Genomic DNA, 18,664 nt, shown 5'->3' with positions numbered 1-18,664 from the left:
GTGTGTATGTGTGTGTGTGTGTGTGTGTGCGCGCGTGTGCGCACGTGTGTGTGAATGGGTGTGTGTTCCACTGCTATCAAAAATAACTATCAAGGATTAGGGTTTTAAATTAGAATGGAAACTGAACTTCACAATGTCTGCATTTTTAGGTCTAACCCTTAGGCCTAATCACACACACACACACACATATATATGTATACATATATATACACACACATATAAAATCATATATATAATCACATATACAATCATATATAGGTGTATGTGTATATATACATATACATACATATACATACACACATATATTATATATATATATATATGCACACATAGGCTAGGCAATGGGGTTAAGTGACTTGCCCAGAATCACACAACTAGTAAGTGTTTTGTGTCTGAGGCCAGAATTGAACGCAGGTCCTCCTGACTCCAAGGCCGGATCTCTATCTACTGTGCCACCTAGCTACCCCAATTAAATATATTTTAATGCCTGAGTTGGACTACTATGTAATAGCTATAATGATCTCATTTAACAAAAAGAAAAAAAACCATAAGGTAACACTTCCTGAAAAGCCATTTTAATTTCTCCCAGGAAATCCCTTCTTTCACACTAATTCAGGAATCCAGCATAGTGGAACAACACCTATAGATAAAGAGGAAGTTTTTTTATGAGGTTCCTTCCTTCTTTAGGAACTGGGGCAGTGGTGTAAAAGGTTTTTTTTTTTTGTTTGTTTGTTTGTTGTTTTGTTTTGTTTTGTTTTTAGACAAGATTTCTTCTAGGCAGAGCATCATTAAACATGATGGATGCTTTTCAGTCAGAAATCAGCAGGAAAACAAACCTTTCAGAATGACAGAATATTTCTGCCCAGTAGAAATGCATTGAACAGCAAAGTAGCATGAGAAGTTTAGGGGGAGAGGTTTTTTTTTTTTCCCCCGAGGTGAGAACATGTGGAAAACTTTGATGGAACAGATGAAACCTAAGTTGGGGGGGGGGCATGAAAGAAGACACTTTTGGCAGCTGAATGAAAGATGTGTTGGAGATGGCAGAGAAGAGATGCAGGAAAAAAGATGAATATAGATGAGGGAAGAGGGAAGAAGGAAGGGGCTCGATGATTAGATAGGTAGCAGGGGCAATACCGAAGTCATTCATCTTCTTTGACCCTCAATTTCCTGATCTGCAAACATGACTATAAAAAGGGTATATGATAGCACCAAAAGGTCTAATTTAGAGAATTCTTGTAAAGATTAGATGAAATAATGTATATAGAGTGCTTCATAAATTTTAAAACACACTATGTTTTTATGGTCTTTATGTGTCAGTGATTATTTCCATCATTTGCTGACTATCCTATGTAAGAATTTGTCTTTGTTTTTAAAGCGTATATGTTACCATAGTCACATACGTATGTGTATATATGTGTATGTATATATACATACACATATACATATATACACAATATGTATATATAGCGTTTTTATCATCCATACTTATCTGTGTACAGAATTTACCAAATAAGAATTCCTAGTTAGGAATTAATATAAGACTATAATTCTCCTATATATTTTATGTCATATATAATATATTTTATTTTATTTCCTCTTTTGACTTAAGTGTAGTGAAAGGAATTTTAGAACTCTATAGTGAAAAGGTTCTACTCTGGCTCTTCTTACTTTTCCTCTATATTTTCTCTCTCTCCCTTGGTATCTTAATCAGCTTTCATCAGTTTAATCATCATCTTTATGCAGATGACTTTCACATTTATATTCAACCACAGTCTCTCCCCTTAGCTTTAGTCTCACATCACCAATGGCCCGTTGGACATTTCAAACTGTGTGTCTCAGACATGTTAAACTTAACATATCTAAACCAGAACTCATTATCTTTCTCCCTAGCTTCTTCCAAACTTCTCTATTTCTGTTGAAGGTACCACCATCTCTCCAATGTCTCAAGTTCATATTCTTACCATTATCCTGGATTCCTCACTCTCGTTGAACCCATGTAACCAACAGTTGCAAAATCTTTCCATTTTCTCAACATCTCAGTATCAGAACCCTTCTCTCAACTAATGCAGTTACCACCTCAGTTCAGGCTCTCATGTAGCTAGATTATTTTGACATCTCCAATTTGGTCTCCCTGCTTCAAACCTCTCACCATTCAGTGCCAGTGCCCTCTCCTTCTGATTGGCTAGATCCTCCTAGAACCATCATTTAAAGGAAACTGCCTAGCCTTGCTATGTCTTCCCTTCCAGGCTGTCCTCACTCCTACCTCTTAGGACTTTCCCCACAATGCTCCACATTGGCTACTTTGTAGTTCCCCTTCCTATCTCCCCTTCCCTCCCTTTTTGGCTTCTTGTTATCTTAAATGGTATATGATAAATGTTATCTTCTCCTTTTAGAAACTTCTCAGAGGTAGGGACTGTCTTTCTTTTTGCCTTTTATTTTCCCAGCACTGAGGACAGGAGCCGTGTCTTAACAATCAACCAGTATTGAGGAAGATCCTACTATCTGCTGGGTCCTTTACTAGCAGCTGGGATAATAGATATAAAAGATGGAACAATCCCAGCTCTCATCAGTTTATGTTCTTTTTTCCTATACTTTGTGTTGATCCAAAAGCTCAAGAAATGGTTTTTAAAAAATACTAATTGGATTAATTTGTAATTACTACTGCTTTAAAACTTTAATAAGCAACCTTCTGAAAATTTGAAAAAAAGGAAAATGATCATTTTTAAGTGCTGGGGTTTAAAAATACTGTGGAGTTACAAATGTTTAAATAAATCTTGTCAGGAAATAGTCATTAAATGTCATTGTATAGAATTCTGCCAAGTGGAAATCTGGCAATTATACAGATAACCTTATCTGTGTAGACAGTCGATCTAGATGATTCAGGTTGAAAAAAAGTTTCACTGGGGCATGAATTGGAATATTTGGAATGGAAAAGGCCTACTTCAACCTTCTTTTTATTGATAATTGAACTGAGACTCAAAGAACTTAAAGAGAGGTACTTAATTTTTTGTGTCATAGACCTTTTTGGCAATCTGGTAAGGCCTATGGACCCCTTCTCAGAAAAAAAAGTTTTTAAATACATAAAAGAAAATGCACAGGATTACAGAGGAAACAAATTATATTGAAATATCAATCAAACTGTTATTTACCTCGCCCAGGATAAGAACCCCTGGTTTAAATTGCCTTGTGCAGGGTCACATAGTTTGTTAGCAGAGCAGGTGAGATCAATTGATCACTCATGGTGTAGGGCTTTTTAGACAATACCACATTGGGAGGGGGGTCAGGGGATGGGTAGCTTTCCTCTGGTAAAGACAACTTGTTGCTGATTAAGATTTGCTATTGTGCTTTCTTTGTTCATCCAACAGCTGGAGACTCACATTTTCTTGGAACATTTTTGCTCTATCTTTCCTTTGCCACTGATCAAACTCTACTTTTAATTATACTTATTTGTGTATGTGGTGTAACTGCCCCAGTGCAATTTATCTGTCTAGAGGGCGTTACTCTGTAGCTCAGCCTTACCTCCTTTGTGCAGAGGCATTTTAATAAGTATTTGTCAGACTCTATTAGTGTGTCCCTGAAGTGGGGCATTGTATTCCAAACCAGCACAGGAGATCAGGGATTTGACATCCCTGGAACGAAACCTAATTCATGAACCATGGCAGACCTCCTAAATGAGATTTCTACACTTTACCAGAGCCCTAACATGTGCCTGACTTTGCATTAAACATATAAATCTGCTTTAGTGAGATACATGGTATTTCTACTCTAAAATTATATTTTTATTGTTCCATTCTCCATGTATGTGTATGTTGGAGGAGGCAGGACTGTCTATGTGCAGCATGTTCAAAAAATCTTAGTGCAGTTTTAAGCTATTAAAGCTTTGAATAAACACATATAATGCATATATACACATATATACATGCATACATATATATGCACATACATGTATTCATGTATGTATTCACATATACACACAGGATACATCACAGCCTTATTGGCAGCTAGGTGGTACAGGGCCAGGTCTGGAGTCAGGAAGACCAGAGTTTAAACCAGGTCTCAGATACTTACTAGCTGCATAACCCTAGGCAAGTCACCTAACCTCTGTCTGCCTCAGTCTCCTCAGCTGAGGATAATAATAGCACTTTGTCGTGAGGATCAAAGTATATAACTGCAAAACACTCAGCAGGGAGAGGCATTTCTCTCCCTCCTCTGCTCTACGTGCTCTCTGATTTAGAACCAAGCCCCTGCCAACTTGTAGCCAGTTGCCTAATTTACTGATGATGGTGACACATTTGCATTCATCCATAATGGATCCTACACCTGCCCTTATGGAAAACTACAAGGGAATAAGTGATTCTCTCTGAATTTGAGAGCAAAATTACTATTAATCGATCAATTAATGTTTATTAAATGCACTATGTGCCAGATACTATGCTCCATGCTAGGGATACAAAAAGAGGTAAAAGACAGTCAAGCCCTCAAGGTGTTTACAATCTAGTGGGGGAAACAACTGTCTCTTAAATGTGTGTGTATAGTTACACACACACATATACACATATATATGTATATATAGTTACATATAGCTTTGTACATAGTTATATATGTATGTATACAGTTATATACAGGATAAATAGGAAGTAATTAACAGAGGGAAGGCACAGAATTAAGAGAGATTGGGGAAGGTTTCCTATAGAAGACAGGATTTTAGTTGGGATTTAAAAGTAGGTGGAGTGGAGGAGGGAGAGTGTTTCAGGCATGGGGGGACAACCAGAGAAAATTGCCAGAGCAGAGAAATGGAGTAGTTGGTTTGTGAAACAGCCAGTGGAACAGAGTGTACAGGTTGGGGAGTAAGGTGTAAGAAGACTGGAAAAGGGGCAGCAAGGTGACACAGCGCCACCATAGAGCACCAACCTAGAAGTCAGGAGGAACTGAGTTCAAATCCGACCTCAGACCAAACACTTGACACTTACTAGCTGTGTGACCCTGGGCAAGTCACTTAACCCCAAATGCCAAAAAAAAAAAAAGAAGAAGAAGAAGACTGGAAAGAAGGAAGGAGTTAGGTCATGAAAGGCTTTGAACACCAAACAGAGCATTTTGTATTTGAACCTGAAGGCAATAAGGAGCTATTGGAATTTATTGAGTGGAGGCAGGGGGGTGGTGACATGGTGAGACCTGCACTTTTAGAAAATCACTTTAGTGGCTGAATGAAGGATGGACTGGAGTGGTAAGAGGAATGATTATTAAGCACAAATAATTTTGGGAGATTCAAAGCCCCCCCCTTTCCCCCCCTATTTTCAAGACGCAGTCTCTGAAGGTCAAGCTAAACTCCTCTAATGGACCCACCTAACCTTAGAAAGAATCTCTAGTCTGAGGTGAATTCCATTCAATCAAACTTGGGTGGAGACAGATCCTTTTGTCCAGATTGCCCAAGGTTGGGAATGGTCTGGGTATATGGATAGTCTCTCTATCCAAGAGTGGCATGATATCATTCTCAGCCCATCACTGGAGTAAACTCACTTCTCTCTGTAAAGTCCACTTCTAACTGAAAACCAATCAGAGGCAATTGCTGTTTGATGGAATATCTCATGTCCAAAGGCATATAAACCTAAAAAAAAGTAGCTATGATGGAAGAAGAAGTTAATGAGCCCTTTTTGTCAATCATATGCTGGCTGTGATTGGTAAAATTAATTATAATTTAACCAACAGCTTTGTCTCTCGAAATGATTTTATTTGCCACAGTGGGGAGAAACTTGAGAGAGACAGACCCACCAGCAAACTGTTGTAATAATCAAGGTATGAGGTGATAAAGGCCTGCACCAGAGTGGTGGCAGTGTCAGGGGAGAGAAGAGGAAGTTTTAAAGAGATGTTACAAAGATGAAACTGAAGGGCATTGGCAACAGATTAGATATGAGCAGAGAGAGAGAGAGAGAGAGAGAGAGAGAGAGAGAGAGTAAGCAATCCAAGATGACTCCCAAGTTGTGATCCTGAAGGACTGGGAGGATTTGATCTACTCTGCAGAAATAGGAAGTTTTGTTGTTGTGTCTGACTCATTTTGACTGCATGGACCATGGCATGCCAGGCCCTTCTATCCTCCGATATCTCTTGAAGTCTATCCAAGTTCATATTCGTTGTTTCCATGACACTATCTTTTCATCCCATCCTCTGCCATCCCTTTTTCCTATTTCTTCCAATTTTTCCAACATCAGAATCTTTTCCAATGAATCCAATCTTCTCATTATGGGGCCAAAGAATTTAAGTTTCATCTCTGGTATTTGACTTAATTTATTTAAATATTGACTGCTTTGATCTCTTTGCTGTCCAAAGGACTCTCTCAAAGGTCTCCTCTAGTACCACAATTTGAAAAGCAGTGTTCAGCTTTCCTTATAGTCCAACTCTCATAGCCATACATTGCTACTAGAAAAACCATAGCTTTGTTTTTACAGACCTTTGTTGGCAAGGTGATGTCTCTGCTTTTTGTAATACTGTGCAGATCTGCCATAGCTTTCCTTCCAAGGAGCAAGTGTCTTAATTTCATGGCTACAGTTGCCATCTGTAGTTATCTTTGAGCCCAGGATTATAAAATCTGACACTGCTTCCATTTCTTTTCCCTCTATTTGCCAGGACGTGATGGGACCAGTTGCCAAGATCATACATACACATATACACACATCTATCTATATCTATATCTATCTATGTATACATATATATATACATACATATGTTTGTGTGTTTGTGTGTGTGTCTGTGTGTGAGTGTATTTGCAAGCCAGCTTTTACACTCTCCTATTTCACCCTCAAAAGGCTTCTCAATTTCTCTTCACTTTCGGTTATCAGAGTGGTATCATCTGCATATCTGAGATTGTTGATGTTTCTCCACAGAACCTTCATTTTTGCTTTTGATGCATCTAGCCTGGCATTTCACATGATGTGCCCTGAATATAAATTAAATAAATATGATGACAATATGCAGCCTTGTCATATTCCTTTTCCAATCTTAAACAATCAGGTGTTGCTTGTTCAGTTCTAACTGGTGCTTCTTGACCCATATACACGTTCACTGGAAAGGTTTAGAGGGAAAGACAATGAGTTCAGTTTTATGCGTGAGTTCAAGGTTTCTGTGTGGAAGGCCACTCTATTCCCATACAAATAATAAAATTCTTGACTTCAGATTATTTTATGACTGACTAGTGTGTAAATGATGAATTAGAAACTGGAATGATCTGTAATAATAAAGAAATGAAAAGCTGTTATTTTAAAAATTTATCTACTAGATGGTGCTTAAAATCTTCCTTCCTTCCTTCTTTCTGTTTCTGTCTCTTTTTTTCTTTCTATCTTTCTCTTTTTTTCCTCTCTCGGTGTCCTTGTCTCTCTCTGTCTCTTTCCCAGAGTCTCTAGTCCTCCTGGCAAAATCCAAAACCAAAATAAAAAAAAAGTTTCCTGTGTCATGACCTTGCATCTAACTTTTTACTTAGATTACATTTTCATAGATGAGTTATAGACCTCAGAAAACAAGTATTTATTATGGAAGCACTAAAAGCCACTTCATTGTCTTCTTGCTATACATAAATCTAATTACATGAAAGGTAATTGCACTTACATAACCTTAGCATCATAATGTTATCTTCATCTGAGATAAATTCAAACCTTTAATTGAAGTTAATGTGATGGCCATCTGTCAAGTGTTCCTGGGCAAATCACCAAAACCCACTTGATGTAGCACAGACTTGGTTATGTACAAGCTTTCTAAAACATTACAAAGGATCAGTACCATACAGGGCGAGCCTGCACAAGAAGCAGAAACTCCATAATTTTTCTATCAGAGCTTCAGTCCTAATGAGTGTATCCCTGTTCCTGAAATTCTACTTGCCTTAACCATGTGACTAGGCAAATAGAGATTTTAAGTCTCTCATTCCATGAAGGTAAAAAGATTCCAGAGGGAAACTGGTCTTTTTAATAGGGAACAACTCTTCTTATTCTCTTTTATAAACTCCTACTTTGAAGCATCATGGGAACTATTTTTGAGTTAGCTATCTCTGTACAATCAGACTACTGACATGTGGAGCCAAGATAAAAAATAAGACAAAAACTGAAAAAAAAAATAATAAAAATGAGAAGAAAAGAACTTATATACAATTAAAATTAGTCCTCTTTAAATAAGTGGCTGATGCCAAAAAATGATATGGTTAGATGAAAGAATACTGATACCAATTGTAACAGTTTCAATTGCCATCTGCTTTGCTACTGTACCCTAAAGGCCATAGTACCTTTCCATCTAATTTGCAGCTAAAACCTTCCATATGTGTTGATTCCCCATGAGAGCCCCTTGAGAGCAGGAACTTTCTTACTTTCCTATTTGTATCCTTAACTCTTAGATCAGTGTTTTGTACATAGTAAGTGCTTAATAAATGTTTTATTCTTTCATCCATTCATTCATAAAAAAGAGAAGTATTGGAGCTTAAAGAAAACTTGGCAAGAGATTCAACTAAGAAAATCCGTTTTGAGGGCATATAAGTATGAAACTCCAAGGTGAAGACGAAATGGGGAAAATATGGAAATGAAATGCAAAATTTTTCATATTTTTTTTCATTTGGCATGAAGAAAACAAAGATGAGAAGAGATGCTGGACTAAATCAAGGATATGGAAGAGGAGGTGATGTAATTGTAAGGGTATTGGGAGAGCAATGATCAAGGTATCTGCAGGAGAGTAATATTCTAAAGGTGTGGTAGGGAAAAGTCTGACATTATTACTACCAAAAATGTGATAAAAATACATTAATGACAACTGAAATTATGCCTAATTTCCCATGCACATAAAATGTTTGTTATAAAAACCTAACCATGTATAGGGCACAGGAAGGCTTTTGCAAGTGATATTAAACAGAAGACCATATTTTTAAAAATCACACAATTGTTTTTAAGAGGGAGACAATACAAGATTTTACTGGGCTTATTGTTTGTTGACTACTCTATCAATATACATGTATCTATTAAATCAAATCAATAACATTTATTAAGCAGCTGCTATGAGCCAGGCACTATGCTAATTTCAAAAGGAAGGTACAAAAATAAAAGTCTCAGGAATATCATAGTCAAAATTCAAAACTCTTATCACAAAGAAAAAGTAATGCAAGCATTCAGAAAGGAAAAAAACAATCAGGTACCAAGAAACTACAGTCATAATTTTACAAGACCTGGCAACTTCTACTGTAGATGAGAGGAGATATGGGAATACAATATTACAAAATGCAAAGGCTATAAGCTTACGGCCATGAATAATTTACCCTGCAAATCTGAGCATAATCTTATAAGGAAAAAATGAAATTTTAATGGAAAAGGACTTTCAAGAATTTTTGATGAGAAGACCAGAATGCTGTAGCAACTTTGAAATATAAATACAAAACTCCAGAGAACCTTGGAAAACAAATTTATTTGAGGAAATGGAAGGAGCTGTGGAGATTCAAAGGAATAAAAAAAAAAGAGAAGTGAAGAACTAGAATCTAAGGAGATGCCTTAGATTGCCTCTTAGACAGTTGGGAAATGGATGAACAAATTGTGGCATATGAATGTAATGAGATATTACCCATAAGAAATGACAAAAAAGACCATTTCAGAGAATCCTGGGAAATATGAACTTATTCAAAGTCAAGTAAAAAGAACTAGGAAAATATTTTACAGGTCAACAAATTGTAAAGAGAAATAATTTTTAAAAGTTTTAGGACTATAATCAATACAATGACCAGTTATGTCTACAAAGGACTTATGATGAAACATGTTACCCATCTCCCAATAGAAGTAGCAAATGCAAAGCATAGAAAAAACATATTTTTGGACACGGCCACTTGTGGATTCTTTTGCTTGACTATGCTTAGTTGTTAAAGGTTTTTTTTTTTTTTCCTTCTTCCCTTTTGTTCTCTTTTCAATAGGGTGGGGAGGGAGTAAGGGAGATATAAACAGTAACGTGAAAAAAAATGGGTCATTGAATCATTTTTTTAAAAATGTGCTGAGAAGATGGTGGCAGCAACAGCAAAAGCAGAGGTACTGGGGCCATGCAGCCCAGGGCCCTTTCACCCTCTAGCCTCTGAACTGACCCTGCCCTGAAGCCCACACCAGGATGCCCCCACACCAGCCCGGGGAGGTGGAAGGCAGCAAGAGGGAAAGCTGGGACTGGGGCCTAGAGGCTACTTTGGGGAGGTTGTCATCACAAAAGCCAAAGTGGATTTCTCCTGTGTGGTGTGTCTGCCCACTTCTGTCATTGCTGTAAATGTCCTGGACAGAGGAGGGGCTGGCGAAAATGATGACGAGCCAGTGCTGATGGCCCTCGCTGCAGCACCAAGCCCCCAAAGTGAAGCTGTTGCCAATGACCTTCAGGAACTTACCCTGCAGCCTTAGCTGACCCTAAGCCTCCATCCTGGCAGGAATTCCACTCAGTGAGCATAAGAATGTAGCCTTTGCACCCTGGCAGATCATGTGACTCTTGTGACCCCCATACTAGGATTGGTCAGTTCTTCCCAGAACCTCCGTTTTAAGAAAAATATCCAAGCCAGTCAGGTTCACTCCTTTTTTGCTCTTCGGGCTACACTTCTGACTCTCTAGACTGATTTTTCCAACATGCTTCTCCCAGGTCCTCCCTACCTCCCAACTTTATAGCTTCCTTTTATGTGTCATCTTCCCTAGTTAGAATGCAAGCTTTTGGAGGGCAAGAACTATCTTTTTTTTTACTTGTATTGATATTCCAGTCCTCAGCACACTCTGGTACATAGTAATCATTTGTTGATGCCTCACACCTATCAGATTGGCTAAACAGAAAAGGGAAATGATAAATGTTGGAGAAGATGTGGGAAAATTGGGACACTAATGCACTGTTGGTGGAGTTGTGAACTGATCCAACCACTCTGGAGAGCAATTTGGAACTCTGCCCAAAGGCCTATAAAATTGTGCATACCCTTTGATCCAGCAATATTACTATTTGGTCTGTATCCCAAAGAGATCATAAAAAAGGGAAAAAGGACTTACATGTACAAGAATATTTAGAGCAACTCTTTTTGTAGTGGCAAAGAATTGGAAATTGAAGAGATACCCATCAATTAGGGAATGACTGAACAAGTTGTGATATATGAATGTAATGGAATAGTGTTGTGCTATAAGAAATGATGAACAGGATGCTCTCAGAAAAAAAAAAACTGGGAAGACATATATGAACTGATACAAAGTGAAATGAGCAGAACCAGAAGAACATTGTACACAATATCAGCAGTATTGTACAATGATCTACTCTGAATGACTTAACCATTCTGATCAATATAATGATTCAAGACAATTCCAAAGGACTCATGATGAAAAATGCTATTCGCCTCCAAAGAAAGAACTATGGATTCTGAATGCAGATCAAAGCATACTATTTTCACTTTGGTTTTTTTTTTCAGAGTTTTTTTTCCCCTTTTGTTCTGCTGCTTCTTTCACAACATGACTAATGTGGAAATATGTTTTACATGATTGTACGTATATAATCTAAGTCAAATTGCTTACTGTCCTATGGATGAGGAAGGGAGAAAAATTTGGAACTCAAAATCTTATGAAAAATGAATGTGAAAAATTGTCTTTACATGTAATCAGAAAAAATAAAATATCATTAAAAAATTTTTAAAAATGTGCAGAAGAAAACACAAGGAAGTTTAGAATGAAGTACAGGTAAAGGATAGTTTGGAAAGTTACTTGTTGAATTTATTATAAACTTAAGAAAACAAGCAGCATAAAATGGATATTCACAATTTCATATAGCATCCTCTTTTCATATTGTGCTGCATATGGAAATGACTCTTGTTTTTGGTATTTTATGTTCAAAGTAAAAGATAATAGAAAGAAATATTAGGAAAAAGCAAGGAAGGTTCCCCCCATGTAGGATAGTGAAGATGGACAGGGAAAACATGAATAAGAGTCCCATAGATTGGACAGTCATGGGTGGATTGTAATCTACATTGTTAGAGGAAATATCAACATTAATAAGATCACAGATTCATTTGAATATTTGAGTATCTTTTAAGTATCTAAACATAAAGCCAACTGGCAAGAAGTCAACTTTTGTGTGAATGAAGGAAGGAAACAAACATTTACTAAGAGCTTACATTTACTAAGTGCAATGTAATGTGCTAAGCTAAAGACTAAGGATACAAATATAAGCAAAAAGAAAGGTAGTTCTATCTTCAAGGAGTTTACATTCTAATGGAGGAAGATAACATGTAAAATGGGCATGGGTTTAAAGTTCAGAAAATTGGGGATAGGTCCAGAGGAGAATAAAAGTTGGCCTCATCCCTTTTACAAAATGGAGGCCCCCAAAGGAACCCACCAAAGGGAGAAGGTGAGGCAGGGCTTATATATTTTATATGGTAAACAGGCCGCAGAGTGGTAGGCTTTTTCAGGACCAGAAGTCCCCAGGTAATAAGTAAAGCTCTAGGATGAGCTAGCAGTAGAGAAGGCATTGTTCCAGAAGGCAAGAAAGTCAAGGACAATGTGGGGAGGAATTGTTTTTTTTTTTAATAAAGGCTCAAATTCTAATTATTTTACATTTTTGTTCCAGAGGAAAGAATAGTTTAAATTTTAATTATGTTTTTGTGTCCAAGGCAGAAGGTTCACTTTTTTTAATCCCTCTACTGGTAAGTGGCTATTAAGTATCCTGGTGCAACTCTGCCTTATTTAAAAAACATTGATGGAAAGGGAATTCTTATAAATTGGAATTTTATCATCTATGACTTGAGGTTCAAGAAGGTTTGCCTTAGCAATGAGACAGGAATAATTTAAAATAGATGTGATCATTGACCGCAAAACATCTTAAATATGTAATGATAACCTTTTTCCAACACACTGTTTCTTGTGATTATGTTTAGAAACTAATTTTAAATATTCTCTTAAGGAATCATCTCCCCCTCCCACTCTTTAGTTACTTAATTTGATAGTACCACGTAGTTATTGGTCATTTTCATTAATTATGATAATAATAGCTAGCATTTATATAGCACCATAAGGTTGGCAAAGTGCTTTACATATGTTATCTCATTTTTTCCTCACAACAATTCTGAGAGGTAGGTGCTATTATTATTCTCATTTTACAGACTGGGAAATGGGCTGAGAGAGATTAAGTAGCTTATTCAGGGTCATATAGCTAGTAAGTGTCTAAAGCAATATTTGAACTGAGGTCTTCCTTATGCCAAATCTAAAACTCTATCCACTGTACCACCTAGTAGGAAGGCATCCTCTTTCAAGTTACTCAAAGAAGGTAGGCTCAGCATGGGTTTTTCCACTAGATTACAATAGATAATTCTCCAATGTAAACTGGAGAATAAGTGTAGAACTCAGTTGAAGGCAGACATAACTAAAATACCAAAAAAAGTTGGTATGACATGCTTTCATGAATAAAGAAAGATCTGTAACATTGACCCTACGGAAATTTAATCCAGAAAAGATCTCTTCTCTTCCCACTTTACTCTCCCCCAAATATAAAAAGCTTCTGGCTCTTGTTGGTGCCGGCACAGATTAACTTAACATATTTGTGGTGCTGAGCTCCAGGCAACATATTAACTTAGCCGTATTGTCATAACAAGCTGCCATTGCCTTGGCAGCTTTGCAAACTACACTGTGTTAAGGAAAAGGAATCATACTCCCCAAGAGAAGATGCATATTTCTCCCCGATAATGAGGCACTTTTAAAAGCAGCAACAACCCTTTCATTTACTCAGGATCTAGTTAGCTTACTGAAGCAATCAATCATTGAGCAAATGATACTCTAATGGCATCAAATGTGATAACATATGGAAAGTGCTTTGTAAGCCATAAAGTTCTATAAAAACGCTAGTTCTTCTTCTTCTTCTTGTTTTTGTTCTTCTCCTCCTTTTCCTCCTCATTATTATCACTATTACTATTAATGTCCTGAAGGACTTATGCAAGCATTGATGACATATGTGTATATATATGTATATATACACACATATGTGTATGTATATACATGCACATGTATATACACATACATACACATATACATATACATGCACATGCATATATACACATGCACACGTGTATATACACATATACACATACATACATGTGTATATATGTATATGTGTGTATATTATATATATATATATATATATGTATTGTGCTTGAAGAAGTGATGAAAGGAACAGTTTCAGAGAAACCCAGTTAGATTTATAGAAATTGATGCTAAGTGAACTGGGCAGACTCAAGAGAAGTCATATGATAACAATAACATCGTTAAGACAACTTTGAAAGACTTCAGAACTCTGACCAGCACAATGACCAGCCATGATTTTAGTGGGCCCAGGTATGCCACCCCCTTTCTGATAGTGAGATGATGGCACAGATAGAGACATATATATTTTGGACATGGCCAACTTAAGAATTTGTTTTGCTTTGACTATATTTGATTTAGGAGTTTTTCTTTTCTTTTTTATCAATTGGTGGAAGGTGAGAGCGAGAGAAAATAAATTGCATAAAGAGTTAGATAAAAAAGAATAGAGCTCATATACTTTGAAACCCTAGGCTACAAAAGTATAAGTCAAGCACAGAGATTTTCAGTGAGCTACCCCTTGTGGGGTAACAAGACCACACAAACCTCATCTTTGTTTGATTGGAATGATTGAAAACCAGAGCAGGCTCGTGTTGAGCGTCCATTCTCCTTCCCCTCCCTATCACCTGCACCGACTCCAGCTAGGAGGGTGGCCTTACTTACATGCAATGCGCACGTACGCTTTCCGACTCTTGGTGGTACCTGCGGAGCTCCAGGCAACACACTGGCACCAATAATCTTCAGGCCCAAAGAGCTCTTCAACTTGTTGCCGGGAAATTTCAATGCTCACTTCCCGGACAATGAGACCTGTCAGAAGAAATTAACATTCGTATAAGGATAAGACTCATAAAAGGGCAACATGCCAAAAAACGGGCCGTGTATATCTCTTAATAGGATCTTTTTTAAAATGATGCTTGGCAGAGCTGTGTAATCATATCATAGGTATAGTACTGCTTTTTATCACTTTTGTCATCAGGCTCGCCTCTTCTGTCTGCTCCATTCATTTTACTTGCTTAACCCGTTGCTTTTTCTCACTTTTTTATTCTGGGACTTCTTGACCCCATATCTTTTGCACTCTGCAAAACTCCACCCTTCACAATGTGACCAGAATAATCATTTCCTATCCACAGAGCCATCTTCTTCCTTACCAAATTAAAATTTTCATCTCCTAAGAATGTTCACAATCATTTAACAGGATTTTGATAAAACACCAGCCCCATCCGCCAAACAGGACTGTTCCCAAATTGTCTACTCCTCAAGTTGTCTGTGTGAACCAAGAAAAAGTAAACTGACAACACAGGAAAATAAAAAGAGACACATGTCTATACATCATAGCCTACAATCTCTCTCTTTCTCTCTGTCTGTCTCTGTCTCTGTCTCTGTCTCTCTCTCTCTCAGCATTGCATCAGTGCTACTGAACTCACTGGGAATATAAAATAATGGCTATTTAATATCAATCCATTTTAAAAAAACCTGGATCTGTGATTTAATCTATGTAGAGAACTTCCATGAGTGAACACCCTCTACCTGTGCTGATTAGACAGCAGCTCAGCATCTCACAGTCTTAGAGAGATGCCTGCGATGCTGGAGATTAAGTGGTCAGTGACCCTGCCCAGGGTCACAGGACATGTCTGAAGTGGACCTTGACTCTCAAACCACCTCTTTCTCCACTGTACCATGTCTACTTGACAGATGTCCATTTTAAAAGATGGTATTTCAGAAGACTGGAAAAAATAATCATCATTGACAACTTGATACTCTCCCAATTCCAAAATACAGTTTTCAGACTGTTTCGTAATCATTCTTTAAATGTCATAAGTTAAATGCCAAATCTGACTGAAATACTAAACAAGATATCTTTGATTCATCCAAAATTCACAACAACCAGAAAATAAATCATTTTCCCACTCTTACATAATAATATGATATAACAATTGTGTTATGTGCTCCACTAAATACCCATGTGACCTTGGGAAAGTCACTTAACATTTCACCACTCAGTTTTCTCATCTGTGAAATAAAAGGGTTAGATTAGATAATCTCTAAAATCTCTTCCAGTTCTAAATCCTATGAACCTATGATCCAGAATAATTAGTAGTTTCTCTATTTATCTTGGTTAAGCACCTGGTTATTCTCAGGATTTAAATTTCATTTGGCAACTCAGAGCTGGAAAGGATCACAGGCACCAAACACCTCATTTTGTAGATGGAAAATCCAAGGCCCAAGGAGGAGAAGGGACTTACTAGGGTATCACAGATATTAATTGGGTCAGAAATTCAATTCATATCTTCAGATCTCAAATCCAGCACTCTTTTCATTGTCTAATTATTAGGTTTTGCCAAATCCCCAAGATTCTTGAATTCAGGCATTGCCAACAAGATTGCAAGGTCCTATGTGGTAACATCTAGAAAGGGGGAGGGTACCCTTGAAGACAGTGAGATCACACCATGAGTTTTGCAAGGGAGAATTAGTGAGGCTTTGTTCACAATAAGGGAAGTTTACATTTCCCACTGGGCTTTAAGGTTTTTAAAGTGCCTTTCTCACAACAATTCGGCATAGTAGGCAATGCAAAAATTATTAGCACCACTGCAATGATGAGGTTTGTAGAAGTTAATTGGCTGATCCACAGTCATAGAGCTGATAAGAAGTAGAACCAGAATTTGAACTCAGAGCCCCCAGCTTCAAGCCTAGTGTGTATTTCATTTTACGGAGCTACTATGGCTATCTTTGGGGAGCAAAAGAAGCCTGAGGGAATTCCTACTGGTTTGTTGTTCAGTCGTTTCAGTTGTGTCTGACTCTCTGACCCCATTTGGATTTTTTTTGGCAAAGATACTAGAGTGGCTTGCCATTTCCTTCTCCAGATCATTTGATAGATGAGGAAACTGAGGAAAACAGGATAAAGTGACTTGCCCAAGGTTACATAGCTAGCAAGTATCTGAGGCAAGATTTGAACTCAGGACTTCTTGACTCCTGGCCTAGTGCTCCATCCACTGTGCCATCTAGCTGCCCTACCTACTAGTTACAAAGGGCTTTTATTAGGCAGGCTTGCTTCCCTGGTGCTTCTCTAAAACCATTTGAGAGGATTTCTTAAGATGACTAGTGGAATTTAAAGTAGACATGTAAGAATATTAAAGAAGGGCATTATTAACCCTGATATATCTCTGAGTTGTAAATCCTGACTATAAAATAGGTTTAGTTTATTTATGATAGTTATGCCTTGTCTCCTACTAAAAGAACTTGAGACAATATATAAAAGTGCAAAGCAAGCAAGAAAATCACATAAGTAAAAAAAGAAGTTATGATTCTCAATAAGTTTTTTTTTCTTTTTACCTTGGTTTGAAAGGCATTGAGAAATGTTTTTAGTTCAACAGTAACTCCAAATCTTGGTTCTGAAGTCCTGTTTTGAAGGCTAGTCTGGGGTAAAGTGGAAAGAACATTAGCTCTGGAGTCATACACCCTGGGTTATAATTCTGTTCTGATACTTACTGTCTTTGTAAACTTTAAGGTGCTCTACAAATGCTATTATTGTTCATTATTATCTATCTTAGACCTCAGTTTCCTGATCTATAAGGTAAGTGGGTTGAACTCAACAATTTCTGAGGTCCCTACAGTGGATTGTAGTTTATTAACAACTCGTGCCCTCAAAATGAAATCTATCAAGTGCAAATGTATGAATAAAGGAATGAATAAGTGAAAAAAAACTGCATAAATGTTGGCTATACAAATGGAAAAGCAAGAGCGTAACAAGGAGTGCACATTCTACATTTTATTGTAATAGGAGGAGCCAAGATACATGAACTGAGAAGGCTCCTGTTGCAGCTGGAAGAGAGGGGGTTAATGGCTGTCAACCTGTGTGCTATACTCATTTCCATAAAATATCAATCAATCAGTAAACGTTTATTAAGTGCTTACCATGTGCTAGGCACTGTGATAAGCCCTGGGGATACAAAAAGAGGCAAAAGACAGTCCAAGCCCTAAAGAAGGAAGGACTAATGGATGAAACAAAATAACAACATGCAAACAAATATACACATATTATTTCCTATTTATCCTGTGTGTGTGTTTAATTCCCTATTCATGATCAATTACTGTCATCAATTATTACTAATATTGTCAACAATATATTATATATCATTATAGTATAATATTATAATTATGTTATGCAATAATAACAATATTATCAATAATATAAACTATTATATTATTGATTATTGTTTCCTATCTGCCATATCCACATATGCATATATAATAAATAGGAAATAATTAACATAGAAAAAGCACTAGAATTAAGAGGGATTGGGGGAAAGTTTTCTGTAGCAGGTGAGATTTTAGTTGGTAATTGAAGGAAAGCCAGGAAAAAAAAATAAAGTAAGGGGCAGCTAGAGGGTGCAGTGGATAGAGCACTGGGCCTGGAATCAGGAGGTCCTGAGTTCAAATCTAGTCTTAGACCAGACGCTTGACCCTTACTAGCTGTGTGACCCTGGACAAGTCACTTAATCTCAATTGCCTCACCAAATAAATAAAAAATAGATAGATAGATAAATAGATAGATAGATAGATAGATAGATAGATAGATAGATAGATAGATA

The 18,664-nt window shown here is 37.1% G+C and overlaps 1 protein-coding gene across 1 annotated transcript in view; it reads right to left on the bottom strand.

Moving 5' to 3' along the window:
* Positions 1-18,664, bottom strand: part of UNC5C (unc-5 netrin receptor C) — a 391,452-nt gene that overhangs the window by 117,510 nt on the left and 255,278 nt on the right. Inside the window, exon 3 of the mRNA XM_027837574.1 lies at positions 14,739-14,882. Coding sequence (XP_027693375.1) covers positions 14,739-14,882 — 144 coding nt within the window. The remainder of the gene's footprint in view (positions 1-14,738; positions 14,883-18,664) is intronic.

The sequence above is a fragment of the Vombatus ursinus genome, unplaced genomic scaffold, assembly GCF_900497805.2.
Source record: "Vombatus ursinus unplaced genomic scaffold, bare-nosed wombat genome assembly UNPS02014821.1, whole genome shotgun sequence".
NCBI lineage: Eukaryota > Metazoa > Chordata > Mammalia > Diprotodontia > Vombatidae > Vombatus > Vombatus ursinus.
Note: the sequence above shows the minus strand (reverse complement) of the source record. Positions and strands in the feature narration are given on the sequence as shown.